The sequence below is a fragment of the Salarias fasciatus genome, chromosome 16 (assembly GCF_902148845.1).
Source record: "Salarias fasciatus chromosome 16, fSalaFa1.1, whole genome shotgun sequence".
In the NCBI taxonomy this organism is placed as follows: Eukaryota; Metazoa; Chordata; class Actinopteri; order Blenniiformes; family Blenniidae; genus Salarias; species Salarias fasciatus.
In genome coordinates, this window is record NC_043760.1 from 25,280,994 (window position 1) to 25,306,143 (window position 25,150).

The 25,150-nt window shown below is 40.3% G+C and overlaps 1 protein-coding gene and 1 long non-coding RNA gene across 3 annotated transcripts in view; one reads left to right on the top strand and one right to left on the bottom strand.

Moving 5' to 3' along the window:
• The window catches only part of LOC115403800 (uncharacterized), a 59,458-nt gene that overhangs the window by 14,678 nt on the left and 19,630 nt on the right, over positions 1–25,150 (bottom strand). For both annotated transcript variants that reach the window (XR_003933242.1, XM_030112809.1), the window contains exons 3-7: positions 18,238–18,507; positions 17,817–17,927; positions 17,191–17,301; positions 16,938–16,979; positions 16,161–16,361 (exon numbers count right to left, since the gene is read on the bottom strand). Coding sequence is in view for 1 of the 2 variants with exons in the window: in XM_030112809.1 (XP_029968669.1) it covers positions 16,161–16,361; positions 16,938–16,979; positions 17,191–17,301; positions 17,817–17,927; positions 18,238–18,507 (735 nt within the window). In the remaining variant the exon portion in view is untranslated. The remainder of the gene's footprint in view (positions 1–16,160; positions 16,362–16,937; positions 16,980–17,190; positions 17,302–17,816; positions 17,928–18,237; positions 18,508–25,150) is intronic.
• Positions 671–14,473, top strand: LOC115403801 (uncharacterized). The gene is made up of 3 exons (XR_003933243.1): positions 671–681; positions 12,193–12,197; positions 14,403–14,473. It is a non-coding gene; the product is annotated as an uncharacterized LOC115403801 (long non-coding RNA).

The following is a 25,150-nucleotide window of genomic DNA, read 5'->3' on the forward strand; positions in this document are numbered from 1 at the left end:
CGCCTCCCATCCCTCTTCAAGGAGGAGAAAGACCAGGTGGAACTAATCACCTGGTTCATGTCCCCGGCCGGTGACGTGCCGAAAAGTAACTGCCTGCTGAAGAAATGACTGCCCCCGACGGGAACGCACATCGAAGTGTTTCTGCATGTCTCCACTGCTCGCATACACTGTGCGAATGTTTCATAAAGTATTCTTTCTGAATATTTCTAAGAGTATTTTTTACAAATTACACACGCAGTCACTTTAATGCAAGCAGCTCCTGAAAAGTGACTGCGCCTGTAACTGAGGGATGTCTGTTGTCGGGTTGTGTGTGTAATTTTTAAAAAGATACTCTTAGAAATATTCATAAACAATACTTCATGAAACATCCGCACAGCGTATGCGAGCAGTGGAGACATACAGAAACACGTCGATGTGCGTTCTCCTCGGGGGCAGTCACGTTTCGGCACGACACCAGCTTCAAACGCAAACTTTAAGTTTGATGTATGTTTGTTTGTTTTTTTCTCTCCATGGAAGCGCGAAGTTTGCATTGATTATTAAATGTATGCAAGAATGAATAATTATTTAAAATGTTGATAAACGTTCAGTCACAATTTTACTGAAAAGAACAAGTGCTGTTTTTCAAAAACACTTGATTTATTGCTGCATTTTTTTAACCTCTGTTTAAACAGTGTTAAATAAGTTAAATATTTGAAATCTACCTTTGTTAAGAATACTTGGTTCTTTATTGCCAAATCATAATTAATTTTATTTTGAATGCAACTTTTATGAAAGTTTTAAAACATGTTGTAGGAGTAATTTGGGTTGTGTTTTGTGTTTTCCTTGTAAAAGTTTTTCACCTAAAGAATCCTGGTGTTATCTACTAAAGAACCCAAGAACCCTGATAAAGAACCTAAATGCTGAAGAAACCTGGCACAACCTCCTCAAGAAACTTGGTAAAATCTGTTAGAGAACCTAAGGAAGCTGAAAGAAAACTAAAAGAAAACTAAAGAAACCGAAAAAAACTTTAAGATTCAAAGAATTGCTAAATAAAGTAAAGAAACACAAAGAAATCACGGAGAACTAAAGACACCTAAAGAACTGGAGAACAACAAAGCCAAAGAATATTATAGAATTCTAAGGAAACTTAAAAGGCTCAAGAAATCTAAACTGAACTGCTACTGAAACCTGATGTGATGCCAATATAAGATTGAAAGAAAACTTGGACTGGTTCTTTGAGTGAAATCCTGTGGAACATCCCGTCCGGAATGGCACAAAAATTCAGAACCCAGTCATATGAAATAAGTAGTACTGGTATTTTGATTCTGCAGGTAGGATTTGGGTTATTGAGGGTTAATGAGACTAGTCAATATAATAAATCACCCCAAATCCATCTAAATCCTACCAGCCCTCAGTCCTGCTTCTGGGCTACAACAGATGTCAGCTGACATGAAAACAGTCCTTTACAGGAAACACACACAAATTCAGGAAACTCACACAATTACAGGAAACACAACGGCAGACAGAAATGATCACTGGAAACATGTACACACGTACACACACGTACACACACACACACACACACACACACACACACACACACACACACACACACACACACACTCATAGAGATAAAGAAACTAGGATTATTGTATATTACCATTTCTTTGACTATATGTGCTTTTAGATTATTTTTCCTTTGTATTTTAGATTTATTTTCTGCCATTTGACATTGTGTTGTATAGAGTCTGGTGGACGGTGACCACATTTCAGTGCCATACCAGTATCTTCATGTTACAAGTCAAAAAACTTGATTTCACACATTCACCTCACCTCACCTCACACCGTTCAACCTCATAGGGTTTTCTTTAAGAAATCTGTTAGATTAGTTCGAAATGAGACAGGATGTAACTCATTCAGAATTCCTCCACAGACCGACAGACAGAGAAGCTGGAGCAGAAACACTGTCCTGGCTGTTTCTACAGTTCGATGGAGACCCAGAGGACAGTCTGTCAGTCAGTTATGGGATTTCAAAAGAAAATAGTTGGTGAACAGTTTGAAAAGTGGTCAGTTGACCATGTTCAAGTTCTCAAGGCGCTGAGAGGAGATGGATAGAACAAGTGGTGCCAAGAAGCTCTGGGCAGAAATCCAGAGAAGAATATAGTACTACTAACAAGAAACAAAAAAAAAGAAACCTCCTCTTCCTTTTGTGTAAATTATCCAGGGCTCGCAAAAAGCAGTATTTGTTTTTTATGTTGTTCTGTTCTTTACAGTAATATCTGATGAAAATTGTATATTTTCTGCAAATTTCAAAGAAAATTAAAACCGCAAGCGGCATTGGGTGGGACCGAGCCCCCACAATGGTCGGCGACTGAGGCCATCCTCGTACCTTGCCGACCAAAGTCCAGGTCATCGGGAACCTTGCTACTTCATAAACATCCATTTTCATCATGATTTGACCTCAAAGGGACATATTATGCTTTTTTCAATTTGTGAAGAGTTTCTTACAGTAGTATGTGTAGCCGTAGCCCCATTATGACGTTCAAATCTGAAAAGTGTTTCCTCCCTGTGTTGCTGCACCACATTTTGGAACAGGACTATTTAGATTAAAGGTGCATATACAGGATATATACATTTTTTTTTGTTTGTTTTTAAAAATGGTTAGTAATTTAGTGAGAAAAAATACCAGTGAATAACAAACTCTGAAGGTAAATGAAGACCTTGAGACGAGTAGAAGGGACACACAGAGCATCTCCAAAGTCTTCACTGTTCACAGTCTAATGCTGGCGGACACTGTGCGATTTTAGAAATCTGACTGTCGGAGAAATGCTCCCACTGCACGATTGGGTTCGTCACTCGTACTCTATCTGACCCGACGACATGTGCACTCATACTGTACGACTGCTGTCGGTCAAGATTATTGACAACCACGGCGTCAGTCGGCGTGTGACGACACGACGTGCTCGAGTGTAAACAACGAAAAACCAAGGTTCCGTAATCCTATGACCACCACAGCGTGCATGACAACAAGACGGCGAGCAGGCAGCAAGTTGTTGCAGTTGTGTGCGCTGTCGTCTGTGCTGAAACTGAAAAAAAAAAGAAAAGGATTTGGGTACGTGAATGGCTGAGGAGACGTGGTCGTTATGGGATGTCCATCCTTCATCAGGAGCTTGAGGTAACGTTAATGTAAACTATATATTGTTTTACTGTAGCTAGAGTTGCCAACCGTTCCTTGAAAAACGGAATCGTTCCGTATTTGGATGTAAAAGTGTGCGTTCCGTATTGAGCTGAAAAGGAACGCACTTTGTTCCATATTTTTGTGAGAGTCAAAACGTGAGCAATGAAACATGCGCTTTTTTTGAAAACTTACGGTAAATTGTTCACCGGCTCTCTGACGTTCTGTGACCAATGAGCTGACAGAGATGGCTCGACAACACAGAATCACTCTTATCTCATTGGTCAAAAAAAGACTGCTCCTCGGAGGCTACCATTGGCCAGTAGTCAGTCTCGTCAGAGAGCGCGTGGGAAGAAGTAAATCAAAACATTAAAGCAGCGCAGCATGGCTTCCATAGACATGTAAGTTTGTGCCGTTTCCATATCGGATATATCATGTTTAGTTCAGTGATTTGTGTCTGCTGCTGCAGACTGGTGTGTTTTCAGTTTAGAAACGAAACCTTGTTGGTTTTTTTGTTCAGAAGGTTTTTCAGTTTTGATTTTGCACTTTTTTAGTTGAAAATAAAAAAAGAACATGTTAAAATACAGAAGAGACAGCAGCTGTTTGTTATTTTGCACATTTAGCAATAAATATAGAATAGAATAGGAATAGAAGACTTTATTAATCTCACAGTGGAGAAATTTACAGGTGTATCGGCTCATAGAACCCACAGCGGGGTGCAAAAGTAATGAATGGTGCAATAATTAACAAGTTATAGTGCAAATCATACTAGGATGGACAATAGAAGCTAAAGACAATGAAGATTTAACTGTATGTACTACCTGAATCTTAAAAATGTAACAGGATATATATATATATATATATATATATATATATATATATATATATATATATATATATATATATATTCTGTGTGGAGTTTTCATGTTCTCCCCGTGTGTGCATGGGTTCCCTCCGGGTACTCCGGCTTCCTCCCACGGTCCAAAAACATGCATGGTAGGTTATTTGATCACCCTAAATTGCTAAATTGCCCCTAGGTATGAATGTGTGAGTGAATGGTTGTTTGTCTATATATGTCAGCCCTGCGACAGACTGGCGAACTGTCCAGGGTGTACCCCGCCTTCGCCCACAGCAGCTGGGATCGTCTCCAGCCACCCGCGACCCCGAAAGGGATAAAGCGGCAGAAAATGAATGAATATATATATATATATATATATATATATATATATATATATATATATATATATATATATATATATATATATATATATATGTGTATGTATGTATGTATGTATGTATATATATATATATATATATATATATATATATATATATATGTATATATATTATATACAATATATATAATATATACAATACAATACATGATGCAGTATGATATAATACGTATAATATGTTTTAGCAGAGTGAATGGATGATAAAGTGTCGCTGAATTTCTGAAAAGGCGGGTGCAGGATATTATAATGTCCAGGATTAGGTTATATTCTGCACAGTAGAATTGTACAGTCTGACAGCGGTGGGGATGAGAGATCTGTGGTAGCTCCTTCCTGCTCTGAGGGTCTCAGTCGCCACTGAAGGAGCTGCTGAGCTCCTCTACCGTCCGGTGCAGTGGCTGAGAGCTGCTGTCCATGATGATGATACTTGAATGATAACTGTCTCACTGTAGCCTCAAATACAAACAGATCAAGCTGATCATGAGTTATTGCAGTCTTGCTACTGTAGGTGTAATGCAGTAGCCTAATGTGTTTTATAGTCTGTAACAGGTATAACTGTGGCAAAATGCTGTTATATATGCGTTTTTCACCCCCCAAAAACCTTGTTTTTTTCAGCTGCCCGCGAGAGGCGTTCCTTATTTCAATCTCTGGGAGTTGGCAACCCTTACTGTAGCTATGATAGTTTCACGTTAGCATTAGCAATTAGCACTAGCGTTGAGCCGCACTGAGTCAGCCAATGTTGCTTTAAACACTATACTGCCTCGGCGAATTCCTCATCTGTAGCCGATAAACGTTATGATGAATATAGTTAGCTCCACCGGCGTCTTCTGCGCAGGTGCGAACGTAGAATCGTGACGTAACACCACTCACACTGTACGAGCTACAGCGAAAATTTCTGACATGCCAGAAGTTTGATCGGGAGGTCGCAGCATTATCGTTAGAACGTAGCAGCAATTAATCCTTCCTTGTGAGTGTTCTCACACTGTACGGCTCACGACCTCCCGAACGGAAGTCCCGACGCTACGATGTTTCCACGATGAAGCAGTGTGGTCTGCGACGGCAAAATCGTGGTGAAATCCCCTCGAAATCGCACAGTGTCCGCCTGGCATTACTCCAAAATGGATCATTTTACTTCTTCAAAATTCTGCATGCAAAACCCCATAATGACAACATGAAAGACGCTTTCTGAAAATATTGATGCATTTCGAACATATCACTGCTCACTCCTACGGTTCCAGTATAGAAAGTGGTATTATTGGAAATAATGCTGGCTTCATAGGCGTCAGTTTAGGGAGGGACAGGGGGGACGTGTCCCCCCCACTTTTTTCCAGGGGTATTTTTTCTCCACCTCATACAAATCCTTCACGTGTAGCCTTTGTAACCCCGGTTATTTTCAGTAGTAATTAACATTCCGATGCTCCTGAACGCACCATCTGCTGATCGCAGAGACACACACAGGCATTCATGCAAAACAACGTGCGGCTGCTCCCCCAAATTCAAAGCGCTAAGCAGCGGAGCATCAGGTCTTGTTCCTAGCAAGCTCTTTCTTCTGCAGCTCCTGTGGTGAGTTTGAAAACTTGGTTGTTCGTTTAACCCTGTGATTATCCCATGTTATAAACATGTGCAAGAGGCGGTAGTCTGTTTTGAAATGTGAATATGCCCTGAAGAACTTCACTGTCAACATGCTAACACCAACATTTTGAGGCTGTTTGACCTCATTCTAGTAGAACCTTGGCTTAACTTCATCATTAATATACTTATCATCCCTGGGGAACACCACATGTTGTTTTGATTAAGAGGAAATGTGATTTTTATTGAAAGATGTAAATAGGGATGAATTTAAAATTTTATATTTGAACTGTAATGACGAAGAATGCATCAAAGATGCTTTGATTCATTAACTAAGTAGACACAATTTATTTTAAGATTAGGTTTAAATGTCACACTTTAGTGCAGACTTTTTTTTATATATATATATTTAGAGATGACTGCCCCTTGGTTCACAGATCACTGGTCATTTAACACTGAACATAAAAAACTGAGCTAAACATACTCAGACACTGTCTTTTGTGTCCTACAGGTCCAGATTTGTAGGCTACAAGGTAACATCTTCATTTATAAAAGTGCCCAAAAACATTGTCCTGCCATTCTGAAGTGCTAATGAAGACATGACATCTGTCCTCCTTGTCCTCCTCCCAGCGGGTCTCTGTGGACATGGCAGACAGTCACGCTGCTGAGCCTCTCCTGGGACATCGTGGAGCAGAGCCTCGTTTTCAGACGCCGCAGAGCCTGAGGCGTCTCTCTGCTTCTCTAGACGACACTGGACCACCAGCTAGAGCCAGCACCAGAGTCTCCACTGGGACCACTAGCACCAGGGTCTCCGGATTATTTCTGTTGAACTCTGCTCCTGGACAAATAAAATAATGGAAAACCCTCCTGAGACTGATGGTTCTCTGTGTCTAACACACCTTGGATGTGCAGTAATGTTTGTTCTTGTGTCAATGGTGCAGTTAATAGTTTAATATATTTCTTTAATGGTGGCAGAGCATCTTTAACAGAGCAGAGACATGTCAGTGTGTGTATTTGGTACATTAGCTTGATCAGTCTCAAGTTATTTGAGGGAGTCTGATGGTGATTCTTTAACAGACTGCCTCCTCTGATGTCGGTTGCTTTTCTTTTTGACATGTTGATTTGTGATTAGGTCTTTCCTCAGATTTTATTAATGAGAAAAGGAAACAGAATGACTGGTCTTACACAGGTTGTACAGGAGGCAGTGAACGCAGCACAGCAGAATTAAAACTTCCATGAAACACCAGAGAGCAGGAGAGGAAGAGGCCATGTCAGAGTTTTGCTCCAATAATTAAAGCTAATAATGATAATAAATGTTTCCAGCCTCCCAACAGCAAAGGTAAGACAATAAGGCTTCATGTTGTTCTTCCTCTGCTGATTCACCAGGTTTTTGTGGCAACGTTGACAAAGAGTCATCAAACTGGTCATTGTGGTGTTTCTGTTGTGGGCTGCCTGACTGTGTTTTTGTCATTTTTCCATTTACTCCTTGAGGAATGGATGGTTAGGCTTGAAGTCAAGATTCTTCCAGTCAGATATTATATGTTCTGGTAACAGCCTGTGTTCTAATGTAACTCCAGCTATCCTCCAGTGACCTGAGGTTTATTCTTTTATTCTGGAAATGCTTTAACCTTATTCCTATTTGTGATGAATAGAGTTCAGTGGTTGTTTCTGAGCTGTAAATCCAGCTGACATGTAGCTGATGTATCTGACATGGAGCTGATTTCAACATGAAGTTCAACATTGTTGGGTTTGTAATTCATATCAAAGTTTCAGGCCAGAGGATTTTATTCAAAACATGACAATTGCCTACAATATGAAATAATTCTCAGCATCTTAAGGCAGCCACACCAAAAGTAAAATCAGTTATAGTCATCATCTCAAGCACCTCTCTAAAGCAGTGGTGACTGGTCATTAGGGGCAGGTGGAGCACAGCGCCACCAGGAGTCAACATAAAGGACTGCACGCAAGCTGTGAAATATTCTTTAAGATTATCTGAAATATCTGAGCTGCTTCAAAGAGACCGAGCAATTTTTTTGACAAGTGGGGCTCAGACTGCAGCGTCATCTCCAAACTGAGAGCTGATTGGCTGCCGCCGATGTAGACGGGTCCTGATTAGTGACTGACAGGGAGCGTGACAGTTCGGCACCGCTAAGGCTAAAGCTAAAGCTAGCAGTCGGAAATCAAAATGAATGAAAGTCACTGAAAAGTTTATCCAAAAGAAGAACCGCTGTGCGCCTTTCTTTTAAAGTGAGTCCTCAGCTTTGGTGAGTGAAAGCATATATTGTCAGTCTTTTCAGATGTGCCTGCACACGCACGCACGCTCACACACACACACATGCACACACAGCTGTAAAGTCACTTTTTGCCAGTAGTTGTCCCCCCCACTTTTCAAAACAAACTGACGCCCTTGGCTGGCTTTTCTCTCACTGTTCTGACAGCTCAGCTGTTCCTTCCTACTGATAGAATCAACCCCTCCATCACCACTGGCTCCTGCTCTGCTTCTGACACTAAATCACATAATGCTCTAAATTCTCAGCACAAATCTCCCCTTTTATAGAGCCTTGTAGCCGCATTATGTAATAACGCCGCATTATGTAATAATGTAATAAATTTTCACATCATTATGTAATAACGCCGCATTTTGTAATAACTTGCCGCATTTTGTAGTAAAATTCTTGAACGCAATATGTAATAAAGTTTGCCGCATTTTGTAATAAGTTGTTACATATTGCACCAGTTATTACAAAATGCGGGTGTTAAAATTTTTTTTGAAGAAAATGTAATAACTAAATGTAATAACTCCCCACTAATAGGGAACGACAACTGGGATTAGACCGTCGTGAGACAGGTCAATTTTACCCTGCTGATGATGCACTCTAAAAACTAATTCAGGTGACCTTTACTCATTACTCAAATAAACATGTTGTTGTGAAATCAAAAATCAAGTTCTGAGTTGCTGTTAGACTATTTACTTGCAAACGTTATTTTATTGAGCTTGGATGACACACAAATCATGCCTTTTGTTTCAATATGCTATCGTTGACTTGTCAGAGTGTAAAATTTTCAATCAGTCATGAAACGATTAGATTTTAAGTTCTGCTAATGTAAAATACATTTTGATGACGTGTCAATGGCGCAGTTTCCCTCCGCGTGCGGCCAGAGGGTGAGCACATGGTGGGCCCAGCCGAAGCTCATTGAAGCGCTGCAGTGAATGGTAAGTCATTTTATGCTTAATTATGCCAATTTTCATTTGCTCAGGATTGAGTTGATGAAACCGAATACTGAAATCTGGAAGTGGTGACTTTGAAATCTGAGCAGTGTTGGTAGTGCAGTCTGTGTGCAGAGGCAGAGTTAGCTAGCTGATGCCAGTCATTGACTAAGGCTTAAATGCAGGAGTAATGGTTTACTTTCCGTAGGTGATTAACAAAATCTAAATCATAGTCTTACTAGGGTTATTAATCACCCATTGAAAAACCGAATTGTCCCGTATTGGACGGTAAGGAATGGTCTTTGCGCTGTTTCACCATATTGGAGCAGCGCCGTCATTAACAGCAGGCAGCGCACACTTCAAAGTTATCGCGTTCATTTCCGCATTTCATTAACCGGGTAAACATGCCAGTACCCCATTTCCTCTCCGTTCAGAGTTTCTAAAGCCTTAGCTTGACAGCATAGAGCCGCACGCATGCGTTCTGTCGTTTCAGATTCCGTGCATCATGTCCCTGCACGCTGGGCTTACTGCATGCAGTGCGTGTCCTGTCCACTGTCCAGACAGCGTGTCCGGAGCTGTGCGCCGTTTTTGAACGGGCGACCACGAGTTTTTTTTGTTTGTTTTTTTTGTTTTTTTTCGCGCACGCAGAACCTTTACCCCCTCATTCCACATTTTCCGCATTCTGCTCCGCCCCGCACTCTGCAGCAAACAAGTTACTATTGCAATCAGTCGGTTGCAAAGAATCATATATCATTTGTACATGTAAATAAATTAATATTGACGTTAAAACAGCTAATGTGAGAATTAATTAAAAAAAAGGACTGTACATTTATGTTTGAGTTGAAGTGATAAGTACTCAGGCTATAAGAAAACTGGCATTTTGCATTGTATTAGAAAGAATAGTAATTAAGTAATTAAGTTCATTTAAATGTTTTGTAAGGTTTCTTATATGCATGTTTAAAACTGTGCTTTTACTTAATTTACTTATCCTTTATTTCCCTACTTAGGTCTTCAGCCACCTTCCTGTGGGCCTTGCGAGGACCAAAAAAACTGGCTTTGTCTTCACCTGGTATCCAGGTGTTGTGGATTTGGTCATTCTTCTGAAGTGAGTGTGAAGAAGTGTATAACTGTTTTTTTTAAACCATTATTTTTCCACTGCTGATTGATTCAATGATTCATGTTTGGTTCTCATCCTGGTGTGCCCTGTAGATATGTGAAGAGTTCAAGAAGATAACAACAATCAGCTGTGAATCGACCTTTCTGGCCAAGCTGGACCAGTGCACCCCAAAATTGATGGCCTTGACCCAATCAAGAGGAGGAGCTGCAGGCATGAATAAAAGACACATTAAGGACATGCTCCTTGAGGTATAATCAACTTTGTTACAAATAGACCTTTATTTTAGATATGTGTCTGCTCCCTGTTTCATGTTGTCATGATTTTGGGTGGGGCTTGCATCTTATTTTGTTTTTTTATCTATTCTATGAACCAGGACAACATGGTTGAAAAGTGGAGAGAAATTGCCATTCGCTGCCTCATAGTCGATCTTGGAGAGAAGGAAGAGGACCTTTTCAAACAGTACTGCGTAAGTACTTGATGACACTTGTTTTGAATCTTGGTTGAGTTGCTTGTGTAGCGGGTCCTGGTGGGTGTTCACTATCAGATATAGAGGTAATCCTTTGAAAGGAATGACCTGGAAACAGTGAAAATGTTAGAGAAATCAGCGACACAGGACAACAGTTGCTCATTCTCCATCCATCCGGATTATGAGCTCGCCTTCACCTGGGCATCACTAAACCTAAAAGATTAAAAGATCTAAACAGAAGCTGAAACATTAAAAAACAAAAAGGAATAAGTTAAAACCTGATTCTAACACCTTATTGCTTCTGCAAGGATGTGGAGGAGCTGGACGAAGACCTCTCCATGCATGTGATGAAGATTGCCATCATTGGTAATGGACATGCAACCATCGTCATTGAGGGAAACAAGATCCTGCAGGGGATTGATGTCGCCAGATCCTGTGCCTTGCTTATGGGAATAATCTATGCTCTTAATCTTCATCAAGACCAATCTTCAGAGCAGAGTTCATCAACCTTGCTTGAGTGAGATGCTTACATCACAAACACTCACACCTGCTTGTTTTTTATTTCTGCCTGTGTTCTGTGACGGTGTTAGTGTTTGCACTTGTAAGGATTTATTGCCACTAAGGATTTATTGATGTTAACTTTAATAAATGTTTCTTATAAATGTGATTATTTCTGTCTGATTTTTTCTTCATTTTGAGCAGCAGGAAAGAAATCCTTAGCTGCTGGCCAGTTGCCATGTTTTGACATCCCCTTCATGTTTGTAGATACGCCTAATACAACCGTTCAGAAGGTGTTTGTCATCTTCTTGCTGTCAGAGCTATTTTCCCTCACGCTTGCAGAGATCAACTGAATTAAGTTCAATGTACTAAGAAATGTGTTTTACTATGGCCAAAAAGCTTCTTCAACTAACTTAAAAGATTCTATTGGATCAACTTAAACACTTGCATCCATGTTGACAATTATTAAATTCAGTGTACAAGAAATATGTTTCATTGTGGCCTAAAAGCTTCTTCACCTTACTTAAAACATTCTATTGGTTCAACTTAAATAATTGCATCCATGTTTGTAATTATTAAGTTCAGTGTACTAAGAAATGTGTTTTAGTGCGCACTGAAAGGTAATTCAACGTACTCAAAAAATTGCTTTGAATTAATGTAATTCTGCCAGCAATTGGTTCAACTTAAAAATTCTAGTGGAAAACGTTAACACAACTTTTTGTGTTGGCACAGGGCTTTATTTATTAGAGTGTGTGTTGTTGCAGTAGTAATTCTGCTGACTAAAAACAGTCAAAACAATCTTTAAAATAACAATGAGATATTTCTAATCTGTTATTAAAATAAAAAAGAGGGCTATCCACAAATGCCTATTAACAAAAAGATTAGCAATATATCCAGTATCCAAGACATTTACGGTACTTAAGACTTGAAAAAAGACATTCCCAGTAGCAACAGTTGAAATACTTTTTCCTCCAACATAAATTTCTCTTAAAACAACCACCACTTAGTAAGATTAAAGATGACCAGTCAGAAAATGATTGATGCATTTAATGCAGTTTTTGTCTCTGAACTTTCAAACACATTCTCTATGATTACAGTGATATCTATCTATACAGTGACACTTATATGTAAATAAGTTTTGACTATTGAAACATCTTACTAGTTTGTAAAAGTAATTGTTAGTTATGAGTCATGCTGGAATGCTTAAAATCAATGATGTTCTGACGTTATCTGGTTTATTTTTTAAATTAAGACATACATTTTGGTGGTTTATTACATAATGCACCAAGTTATTACATTTTCTTCAAAAGAAATTTTAACACCCGCATTTTGTAATAACTGGTGCAATATGTAACAACTTATTACAAAATGCGGCAAACTTTATTACATATTGCGTTCAAGAATTTTATTACAAAATGCGGCAAGTTATTACAAAATGCGGCGTTATTACATAATGATGTGAAAATGTATTACATTATTACATAATGCGGCGTTATTACATAATGCGGCGCTACAAGCCTTCTAATCAGTTTGGTCAGTTCCATTAATGTAGAGCTGAACCATTAAGTATCCCCAGAGCATGTTTCACATGGAGCAGGTCTGCACCGTACTCTTCATCAGTAATATATTACTTGAAAGTCAATGGTTGCTCAATACTGAAACTCGAGGGAAAGAAAAATGTCATGAGGCACGTTTACATGGACCAGGTATAAGCTGATTATATGTGGAGCGGATTGTAAAATGTGTCATGTAAACGACCGAGTGGATCCGCTTCACTCGGAGCGGATTGTATTTTGGAGCCGATCGTAAGAGGTGGTCTATACCGATTGACAATCCGCTCCGTGTCCCTTATAAACGTGCCTGACAGCGGAGCGGATTAAACGGGGGGAGTATTTGTCCCGCGCATGAGTTCCCTCATACGTGGTGACGTGTGACGTGCCAGTAAACGGGAAGCATTGGAGAGGCGAGATGGAACCTAATCACGCAAGAGCAAGAGCTCCATAGCAGAATACAAGCGATCGCTGGCTGGTGTTATGGATTAACTGGTTCCCGTGTTAACGAATGACGGCGGAGGTCTGTGTAAACTCAGGCTCATTGCAGCAGTTGTTAAAGTAAGAATCACAAAAGACTTCAAACGTATACACTCACTGTAACTGTAGATAACCGGCGTTCACCAGAACGACCACAAGTTTCAGTCATGTATTGTTCGCAAGTTAACACGGGCACCAGTTAATTCGAAACATCGGCATGCGGCACAGAGTTCACACCGAGACGTGCCGCTCGGCGCAACGGTGTTGCAGCCAGGGGAGCAGCCGCTCCTTCAGATCATGGAGATTTTGGGACATTATTTGAGCAGATATCAGCAGTTAAAAAAACTCTGCTCGGCGCTGAGGCTGCTGCTGCGGAGCTAAAGACCTGAAAGTTCCTCATGAGACTTTGTGTGCATGTCACAGGACGCTGTATAATCCGCTTCACCCAGGGTCCTTGTAAACGAGGATTCATCGTGGATCCCTTTGTATGCCGTAACGTGAACACACTCACGTTGAATACGATTGTTGACAATCGGATTGAAAAAACACCCATGTAAACTGGGCCATGTATGCTCAAAGATTCTGACCATAGCGCCACCTGATGGCTGCAGAAGGCGTGCACCATGAGCATGACAAAGTCAGCCTGAGTGAGCCAGTTAACCTGAGCTGAGGGCACCAAGGAACCTCTCTTGACAGATACTAATCTGTTTGATGGTATCAGTGCAGAAAAAGCCACGTGTTAAGCGATACTTCAACATGTTGGCAAATTGGCCCATTTAGGGCAATTCCCTAGTCATTTAGAACAGCATACTTACTTTTTTTGTGAGGGCGAGCTGTTGTTTATTCAGCAGTGGGTCTGAGGAGAGCTTCACGGCGGACATAATGGAAGTGGATGGTACAGTTGCTTCCCTCGTCAAACTCATCAAATACACAATCCAACAACCCCAAAACACTTGGGTGGACACGTTATAATCCGCACATTATGTCCGCCGTGAAGCTCTCCTCAGACCCACCGCTGAATAAACAACAGCTCGCCCTCACAAAAAAAGTAAGTATGCTGTTCTAAATGACTAGGGAATTGCCCTAAATGGGCCAATTTGCCAAAATGTTAAAGTATCGCTTTAAAAGAAAAAACAGCCAATTGTGAAACTGCTGGACTCCTAACTGGTGAGTTGTCTGTATTTTCATGAATTGAAGCTGAATATGAACATTTTTCAACTTTGAATAGATCTCAGAACAGATCTCAATTTACAGTAAAAAGTCACAGAAATTGTTTTACACTTCTCGTCTGAGAAATGTTCTTTGAATGTAGATATTTTATCAGGTGAACTGAAACAAATATCTGATATTGATGACAAAATCAAACATCCACTGGTTAAAAAGTAATTTAGAGTACGTTGTCCTCTTCAGCATTTTTCTAACAGCAGTTCTTCTACCTTATAATTGAGAACAATGTACTCTTTCCACCTCTGTCTTTCACTGATTGACACAGTATTTTTCTGTTTTGCCTGGGATACAGTCAGGTTGGCACCAATCCAAGTCGGCCCTGGCCAACTTGGCATCGCCACCGGGATACAGTCAAGTCGGCATCAAGCCAAGTCGGCCTTGCGGGGTGGGCTCTCAAGTGGCCGAGTTGGTCGGTGCCGACTTGACTGTAAGCTGCTTACCAACTCGGCCAAAATCCTCTTTTTTTTAAATCACGATGCCGGCTGCAGCGCGACGATTTGCACAGTTTTTTGGCGATCTGTTTGAACTGAGTAGCTTAGCTACGAGCTGCGCAGCAACCTTAAAACTTAAAATACCAAGTCTTTACCAAGATTGCCAACCCCCCAACACACACACACACACACACACACACACACACACACACACACACACACACAAGCAAGAGCCGAGCAAATAAAAAACAAAGTTTGTTATGAGCACACACTTCGTCAAATTTCATTCTATTTCTGACCCTCAGACAGAAAAGGCAGGATAAATTCAATCAAGCCGAATTGTGCCTCATTAACCCAGATTGTGTGTTGAAGGGAAATTTACTTTATTTCGTGTGTTTTCAGTGCCTGAAGACTGCCCAGCGGGCCGAAAGGTCGTGCCGGCAAAAGACACGATTTAAGTTTCACCTTCGTTTTTGTCGTATATGCGCTCCTCATTTCAGTTTGTGCCTTAAACCAGCCTTTTCCTCATGATTTTTCTGATAATTCGGCTGAGTTCACTACAGAAAATAATGAGGAATTGACCGTGTTTCACCACAGAAAGCACCACAGCTTTGTGTGTTTTTTTGCCGCTCAGCTGCAGCAAATGTGTGTGTGTGTGTCTGTGTGTGTTTGGGGGGGGGGGGGGGGGGGGGGGGGGGGGGCGTTAACGCCTGATGAAAATATTTGTCGGCGTTAAGGAAGCAGTGCGTTAACGTGTCCAGCCCTACTTAGAACTGGAAGCTTCTTATAACTGCTTAGCTGAAATAACTCTCCATGACGGTCCACTCCACTCTGAGCTTCACTGTTCCCCTGTTCCCTTACCTATGATGTCACAAACTTATAACAGGACTATTTAGATTAAAGCAACACTAAGGAACTTTCAGTTTTCGTTGATTTTGGCAGCGCCAGTGGACAAAAGCGGTAGTGTTTTGCCTGAATGAATACTACCGTACATTTCCCATGAGGACTAGCGCATGGCGTTGTCTGAGATATTCATAGTAATGTGTTCATTTATAAGTTAGGAAAACACCACAATTTCCCAGTCAGAAATTAATAAAGTGATGCTTTTTTTGAACCTCTGATTCCTGGACTGAGGAAGTGTGTCTGTCTGTCTGTTGTCTCTGAACTGTGTGCTGCTTTTTCTTTCTGTTGTGTTCAGGACTCGGGGAGGCTGTGTGCTTAATAATACCGTCTGACTGGTTTTTCTCCTCCAAGCTTGACTCTCCAGCAGGGTTTTGTGGAAGTTCTTCACTGACTTGATCCAAGTTGTTCTCTTTGTTCTGTTCATCGATGCCACCCTCTTGAGATGTGACTGAAAAGTTCAATTTTGATGGAGGCAAAGCTTTAGCAAGACCAGGAGGTTTAGCAGGAGTGGAATTCTCATGCTCATCTGAAAGTGGGAAAAATATATGTATATCAGCATAAAAACTGCTTGTAACTGTCAACCGGTATATAGACGCTGTGAGTCTTTCCAAATCAAGTCCAACTGACTGAATTCTCCACAGCTGGACTCCAGTGAAGCTGGAGAAACTTCTCAAGGATGATCAGTGGAGACTGGAGGCACCTGAGCTCAAAGCTGTGAAAACTTTAGTACCTGTGATTTCCTAATTTTTGTTGCTTATCTAATACATTTGGAAAGAAAACTTCTTAATCTTGTCATCACATGTGTAAAATTTTGAGGAAAAAAGAATCAGATTCATTCTGAATTAAGGCTGTGATGTAAGAAAATGTAGAAAAAGACGAACACTGTGGATAGTTTTCAGACTCACTGCAGTCTGAGGAAAACAAGCAGAATCTACGAGCCTTTAGGATAGAAGATACACAATATTGGATTTTATACTGTTATAGATAGATTAGATTAGATAGATAAACAGATAGACAGCTACACACACATACACACTGTACATATGACACACACTGATTTATCTTTATTACCTGGTAATGTATAAAATTAAATAATTATTACCCATCATCTGTTGAAAATTTTGTGTTGTTTTCTTCACATCAACTGCAAGAAGACACAAAACAGTAAACAGAAGCTTCACAAATGATTATATTTAGTGAATCTTTGTTTTTTCAAAAGCTGGTTGTCCTGAATTTATATTACAGTCAATGAAAACAATCATTACAAAAAGAGGTACATCTTAAATAATATCTTCACAGAATGCTCAGTACACTGAGAAAAAAGATTCAGTTCTTACCATTTGCAAAGTTCCTACCTGACTCTGTGTCGTCGTTCTCTTCAGCAAAGCTTGCTGGTTGTGGAGGAGACTGAGAGGTGGGCTGTGTATTCATTAAAGGATTTTGTTCAGGGTCACTTCTGTTTCGCTCTGAAACACAAATCATCATCTGTGATCAGTATCAGAAAGGAGATCTCAACTTAAACAAGTCACAGAAATGGTTTTACTCTCTAAAGTGTTGGGATAGTCAACTGACTCATCTCATGAGTTTATTGACAGACCTTCGCCTTTAATAATTGTCTGAAATGTTTAAAAGTTACATGGAAAACACCAAGTGTTCAAACCCTTTGTGGGAACTGTTTTTGAAACAAGTTTGATGTGGCTGTCTGTCACAAAATCAGAAATGTTATTAAGTTTGTTTTTATTGACACCTCTGAGATCAATCCATAAATTGTCATCCTCTCCAATTTAAAACATCTTTGTAGCTGAATATGAACTTTTGACAACCTATGAACATAATAATTGTTGTCAAAGCACAGTTTAGTCATCATGGCGAAACTAAATCACTAAATAAAAATAAACTTTGACTATGTCTATCAGTCAGCTGTCTTCAGTTCCTGGACAATATCATATTTAAACCTGCTTCTCTGAGAGACATGTTTTACCTGGTTTACGTTGTCTTCCTTTCCAGAACAGCAGCAAAACCACCAGAGGAACAGCAATGACAGCAATGACAGCAATGACACACCCGACAATGATCCCAGTTAAATTTGTCTCTGCACAGAAACACAAAAATCAAAGTCATACACATCTCCATGCATTAAACCAACATTGGAGAAAAACTGTTGGAAAAAGAGACATTAATTTCATTATGATTACTGATTATACAGCAGAGATAAACTTTCTCTTTCCTTTCATCCACCACATTCAAAAAGATTTTTAATCCAGCTGTCAGTGTCACTGTGTGTTGCTGTAACTAATCTCTGCAAAAATCTCTGCAACTTGCTGTCTGGAAATATACTTTCTGGAATGATAAAACTACATAAGGAGTGAGAATAAGGAGTGGTTTTCAGAGTGAAGTCTTACCAGAGTAGCAGCTCCTTGCAGAGAAAGTCGTCGTCTCTCTGGACATCGGGTTGCTCACAGTACAACTGTACTCTTCCTCATCATTCTCATCCCCCAGAGGGATTGTTAAATTTGGGCCGGGCTGCATGCTGCCACGCCAGCTCCATTCAAACTTCATTAAGGACTCAGAACGGCTGGATTCTGCAGAGCATTTCAGTGAGGCCCGGTTTCCAGATTCATCAGAGCTGGTGTCTTCTATCTCACAGGATATGGAAGGTCTGGATACTTTACCTGTACAGGTGCAAGATTATATTAATTCAAAAAAAAAAAAAAACAGGAATAAGAAAGATGGTACATGCACTTCTCTGAGTTTTTCCTGTTGTCTGAGACACGTTTTGCTGCATTCACACACAAATATAACAGCCACCATGCAAAGGAGCTTAAGATTTAAGACATATGAACAAATCCAACAATCCACTTCACCACCAAGCCAAAAGCACTTTAAATGTTATAACAAGCAGCAACATTTACACATAAATGCTACAAGTTGTGTTTAAATTTTGTGGGTGGAGGAAACTAGTAAATCAGCAGGAAACAGAACTTTTAAAAGACATTAAAATTCTCCATCCAATGAAAATAAAAAAGAAATTCAATAAAATATACTATATCATTGAATGCAGTTTGCAAAAGATTCAATATTTCTAAATCTTGTTTCTAATTTAGAAACATATATATTCTTTTTAAATTTCAGGCCACTTTATTTTAGCAACATTTACATTACAAGTTTCATTGCCATGTAAGTGTTTCGGTAATAAATGCTCTATTGTTTCATCGAACAGGGCAGACACTCAATTCTGAAAACAAAGATTAAGCTATTCAATTAGATCTGGAGTTCTTATCAAACGTCCACTGTATACCTCACTGTAAAACAATAAATCACAACAGCTGTGAATTCCACTGAGAAGTCAGCTGTCTTATTCTTCTTTACTGTTTGTAGATTATTGTCGGCATCTACACACATGGACAAAATTGTTGGTACGCTTTGAAAGAAAAATTCACAGTGGTCAGAGAACTGACTTGAATCTGATGAAAGTAATAATAAAAAAATCTCCATCCAATGAAAATAAATAAGAAATTCAATGAAATACATTATATTATTGAATGTAGTTTGCAGAAGATGCAACATTTGTATTTTTTGTATTTGTATTTATTCATTCATTTCAAGCAATTAGTATACAATAATGCACAAGTAAAGGAAACAAATTCACAAAAGCAACAAACAATGTAACAAGTAACAAAATAAATGAATGTCGGTAACTGTGCAGTTTTCTGTGCAGTGTGAACAGTTATCGGATGATGAGAAGCCCATTTTTTTGCATTTTTTGTCCAGTCAGATGTGTTCTATGAATGATTTTGTATTGGATGAGTTGCAGGTTGGCATTTTTTGTCATGAAGAAAATGTTCTTGCAGATTTGGGGCCAGAAGTCGGCATCAGGAGCAATTGTGAGATCTGTTTGCCATTTTTCTGAAGGTATAGATGATATTGTATCGGTCTGTGAAATTAACTTGGATATTTTCGATGAGTTTTTTTGAAGAGGAGATATTAATGAGGGTAGAAGCTGAAGGGGGGAGGTCGAGGTTTATGTTTCTGTTTTTCATTGCTGATTGGATGGATGATGAACCTGTAGGTATTGTAAAAACTGTTGGCTCCTGATGCTGAACTTCTGGACCAGAAGCGGGAATGGGACCAGGGTGTTATTGTTGAAGATGTGTTTGAGGTGAGTGATCCCTTTATCTGCCCAGGAGCTTAAGTGTAACAGTTGTTTATTGCTGGTGAAGTCCGGGTTGTGCCAGATGGGGGTGAAGAGTGACGGTGCCAGAGTGGAGTCAGTGATGCTGTGAAATTTCCACCAGGCTGTCAGAGCCGATGATATTGTGGGGTTTTTGAAACAGGGGTGTTTTTTGATAGACTGAGTGAGAAATGGTAAATCTGCTAAATGTATTTCATTACTAACTGTCTTTTCTATGTCTAACCAAGTGTTGTCTGACTGAGTGGGATGGGTCCATTTGTGGGTATACTGAAGTTGATTTAATTGTGAATAGTGGTGAAAATTTGGTGCATTGAATCCGCCTAATGTTTTTGTTTTGTGAAGTGTGGTCAGTTTTATTATTGGGGGTTTATTTTTCCAATAGAATTTATTGATGGATGAATCAAGAGAGTTAAACCAGATGAGAGGTGGGCGAGTGGGGATCATTGAAAGGAGATACCATATTGGCCCGAATATAAGACGACTCCGATTATAACACGACCCCTATTTTTCAAAGACCATTTTTTAAAAAAAGAAAAAATGCTGAAGAAAATAAGTTCACTCATTAAACAACTTTTTATTATACAATTATTGTAAACTCAAAAACTCACAACTGAGATAACATTTCACGAGATATAAAATGAAAAAAATATTACTACAGTATTGAATAAAAAATATATTCTCTTTCTCAAAATAAACAACAAATAAGAAGCCTCAAGGGGTCAAAACTGCATAAATGATGTAGATAACTTTCCAGTGCCTTTAGCTGAATCAGGCTCTAGTGGTGGGCATTCCAGGTTTCCGTTTTTCAGTGACGTATTCTCTCACCCTTCTATCAATAGGTGCGTTCGACATGAGAAAGCCAGAGGCAGACCTTTAAGACTTTTGAGCCGCCCCGCCCAGATTTGGCCCGGCGTCACTGGCACGTAGGACCTACGTAGGGCATCGAAAACTCGCGAGACCCAAACGAGATCGGTCACAGAGGTAGCCGCGTGAGCTGCTGGAGAGCAACTCACCGTGGCTACCTGTCCCACCTCTCTGTTTCATTCAGGCAGGGGATTGGACCCCAGCCCACTCGTCATCAGTTTGATGACAACACGCTTTATTTGCATAAATAAACACCCAGTCCCGGCTCCAGCGCAGTGTAGAGGGGGGAGGGGGGGGCGGCTACAAACGGGGGGGGGGGGGGGGGGGGCGGCTACAAACGGGGGCGGGGGGCGCAAAGGTGGCGAAAAAGTAACGGAGCAACACAAACACAGAATCCACAGATCAGAGGCCTGTTGTACCACGTCCAACAACGCATGATCATCAACCACATTGCTAAAAAGCACAAATAGTAATAAAACAAATGATAAAATAACCAGCCCTCACCTTTAGCAGAGCTGGAGTATCCTCTTTTTTTTTTTTTTTTTTTTGTTGGAATTTTGAATAGCACAACACTTCATATTGATTTGACCAAGCCAGTGGAGTTTGCTGTTGTTTTTAAGCACAAAATAGACTGAAAACTTTATTTATTAATTTTTTGGACTGAGGGGGCGAGGCAGTCTGCCCCCCCCCCTTGACGTCTGGTCGCACTTGCAGCAGCAGGCACGCTTCACATGACTGAAGCCAAAACGTAACTTAAAATTATTCTGTTTTTAAATTGTATTCATTTCAGTTAACTGAATATGAATTAACACAATGTGACACACACAAGAAATTATGAATTCTTTTGTTTTTAATAAGAAAAACAAAATTACCCCTCTGACAGCCAGGGGGGTGCAAGGAGGCACAGGAGGGGGGCATTGCCCCCCTAATTGACCCCCTGACGACGGGCCTGTAAACACCCCCCACTGTGGGAGTCATGAGAAACACCAACATGGAGAACATAGGGCTGTCCGAGTTGGAGGCAGACTGATAACTCCGCCCCACGGCTGCGCCGTCTGCTTCGTCTAGCTCCGTCTACCTCTGGCTTTGCCATCATGAACGCACCTAATGTTGTATTCCACCTTTAACACAACTTTTGTTGGCACAGTGCTTTATTTATTAGAGTGCAGGGGATTGGACCCGACCCCACTCGTCATCAGTTTGATGACAACACGCTTTATTTGCATAAATAAACATCCCGTCCTGGCTCCAGCCCAGTGTGTGTGTGTGTGTGTGTGTGTGTGTGTGTGTGTGTGTGTGTGTGGGGGGGGGGCGACGCATAGGTGGCAAAAAAGTAACGGAGCAACATAAAAACAGCATCCACAGATCAGAGGCGCTGTTCTACCATGTCCAACAACGTATGATCATTAACCACATTGCTAAAAACCACAAATGGTAACAAAACAAATGATTAACCAGCTCTCACCTTCAGCAGAGATGCAGTCTCCTCTTTTTTTGAATTTTGAATAGCACAACACTTCATATTGATTTGACCCAGCCAGCCGAGTTCGCTGTTGTTTTTTAAGGACATAATAGACTGAAAACTTTTTTTTTTTTTTTAATGAAATACTATATTTTGACTGAGGGGGCGAGGCAGTCTGCCCCCCCCCCCCTTGATGCCTGGTCTGCACTTGCAGCAGCGCACCGTCACATGACAGAAGTCGAAACGTAACTTAAAATTATTTTGGGTTTTTTTACATTTTATTTATTTCAGTTAACTGAATATGAATTAACACAATGTGACACACGAAAGAAATTATGAATTCTTTTGTTTTTAATAAGAAAAAATAAATTACCCTCTGACAGCCAGGGGGGGCAAGGAGGCACAGGCTGGGGGGCATTGCCCCCCTAATTGACACCCCGGACACCCCCCACTGTGGGAGTCATGAGAAACACGAACATGGAGAACATAGCTTTGTCCGAGTTGGAGGCAGACTTATAACTCCGCCCCATGGCTGCGCCGTCTGCTTCCTCTAGCTCCGTCTACCTCTGGCTTTGCCATCATGAACGCACCTAGTCTCTCTGAAGCGTGGCTCTTGGGACCACGGAAAGCTTTTCTCGTAGCGTTAGCATCTGTAGGCGTTTTTTCTGTGCTCTCCAATAAGAACGAGGCTCTGCTCCACCAGATCTCCTGGCTGCTTGGCAGTAGTTTGATGACTCTGCTGTGTTGATCACCATCAGTTTAAAGTTGGTTTCATAACTTCGCCTCTGTTGTTTGCTCAGTTGTCCAGCGTTCAGCCCCTTTGTTCCAGATGATCCGCCATTTTTCATCAGATCATTTGATCTCATTTCATCGCTCCACTCGCTCTCTGGTCAGTGATACTTTGGCTTTATCTAGCGGCGCGGATGCGTATTGACCATCTACCGTAAGTCCGCGATTATAACACGACCCCACTTTTGAGGATGCAATTTCTGGAAAAAAAACATCGTCTTATATTCAGGCCAATACGGTAGTTAATTTTGGGGAGGATTGTCATCTTTATTGTTGCTATTCTGCCTAATAGTGATAGTGGTATGTTCATCCATCGTTGGAGATCATTGTTTATTGTTTTGAGTAATGGAATGAAATTTAAAGTAATCAAATCAGAACTTTTGAAAGACATTAAAATTCTCCATCCAATGAAAATACAAAAGAAATTAAATGAAATAAATTACATTATTCAATGCAGTTTGCAAAAGATTCAATATTTCTAAATCTTGTTTCTAATTTAGAAATATATATTCTTTTTAAATTTCAGGCCACTTTATTTTAGCAACAGTCACACTACAAGTTTCATTGCCATTTAAGTGTTTCGGTAATAAATACTCAACTGTTTCATATAACAGGGCACCTATTCTGAAAACAAAGATTAAGCTATTTCATTAGATCTGGAGTTCTTATCAAATATCCTCTGTATACCTCACTGTAAAACAATAAATCACAACAGCTGTAAATCCTACTGAGAAGTCAGCTGTCTTATTCTTCTTTGCTGTATGTAGATTATTGTTGGCATCGACACCTGGATAAAATTGTTGGTACCCTTTGAAAGAAAAATTCACAGTGGTCAGAGAAATAACTTGAATCTGACAAAAGTAATAATAAAACAATTCTATGAAATGTAACTAATGAAAGTAAGGAATTGCTTTTCAACCATGCTTCAACAGAATTATTTAAAAAAATAAACTCAAGAAACAGGCCTGGACAAAAATGATGGTACCCCTAGAAAAGACAGAAAATGATGTGACCAAAGAGACATGTCAGTCCAAGGTGTGTCCACTAATTAGAATCACAGGTGTCTCCAATCTGGTAATCAGTCAGTGGCTCATATGTAGGGCAACAGGGAGTCACATGAAGCCTTCCACACTCAACATGGACCAGAGGAAGCAAAGGAAAGAGTTGTCTCAGGAGATTAGAAATTAAATTATGGACAAGCATGTTAAAGGTGAAGGCTCTAAGACCATCTCCAAGCAGTTTGATGTTCCTGTGACTACAGTTGCACTTATTATTCAGAAATTCTGAAAACTGATGACAAATCAAAGCGACTGGTCATACGAATGTAACAAAAGAGCCCAGAAAAACTTCTGAAGAGATTAACGGTGAACTTCAAGCTCAAGGAACATCAGTGTCAGATCACAACATCCGTTGTTGTTTGAACCAAAGTGGACTTCATGGGAGACGACCAAGGAGGACACTAGGGCTGGGCGATTAATCGAAAATGGACCCTCGATCTCGATTTAGGCACTCATGCATCTCATTTTTAATGAGATCGAATTACGGCGATTCTATGATATCTGCCCGTCTCTTCCTCATGCCGCTGATATGTGCTACTCAGTATGGCAACCCGACACCGCACTCATTAACTGCACATGCGCGTGTGGCCAGTGCCACTGAGCAGTGTCGGGGTTAGCATTAGCACCAGGCTAGCGATGAACAACCACGGAGTAGCAGCCGAAAAACAAACGAGCGACAATTTTGAAAGGATGTTGAAAGTGAAGGAAGATGACCCTTCACTCGCACGTGACATCAAAACATCCATCCTGCAGTATCTTCAGGAGAAGTACCACGATCCAAAAACACAGGAGCTGCTCGACATCACTACAAGTCTGCACCCAAGGTACAAACTGGACTATATCAGTAACAAAGACACCAAAGCCACCATCAAGGCCAGACTGAAGGATGAGATAATTAGCATCATCACTATGGTAACTGTGTATCATAAATGGCTTAAAACAGCTGGGAA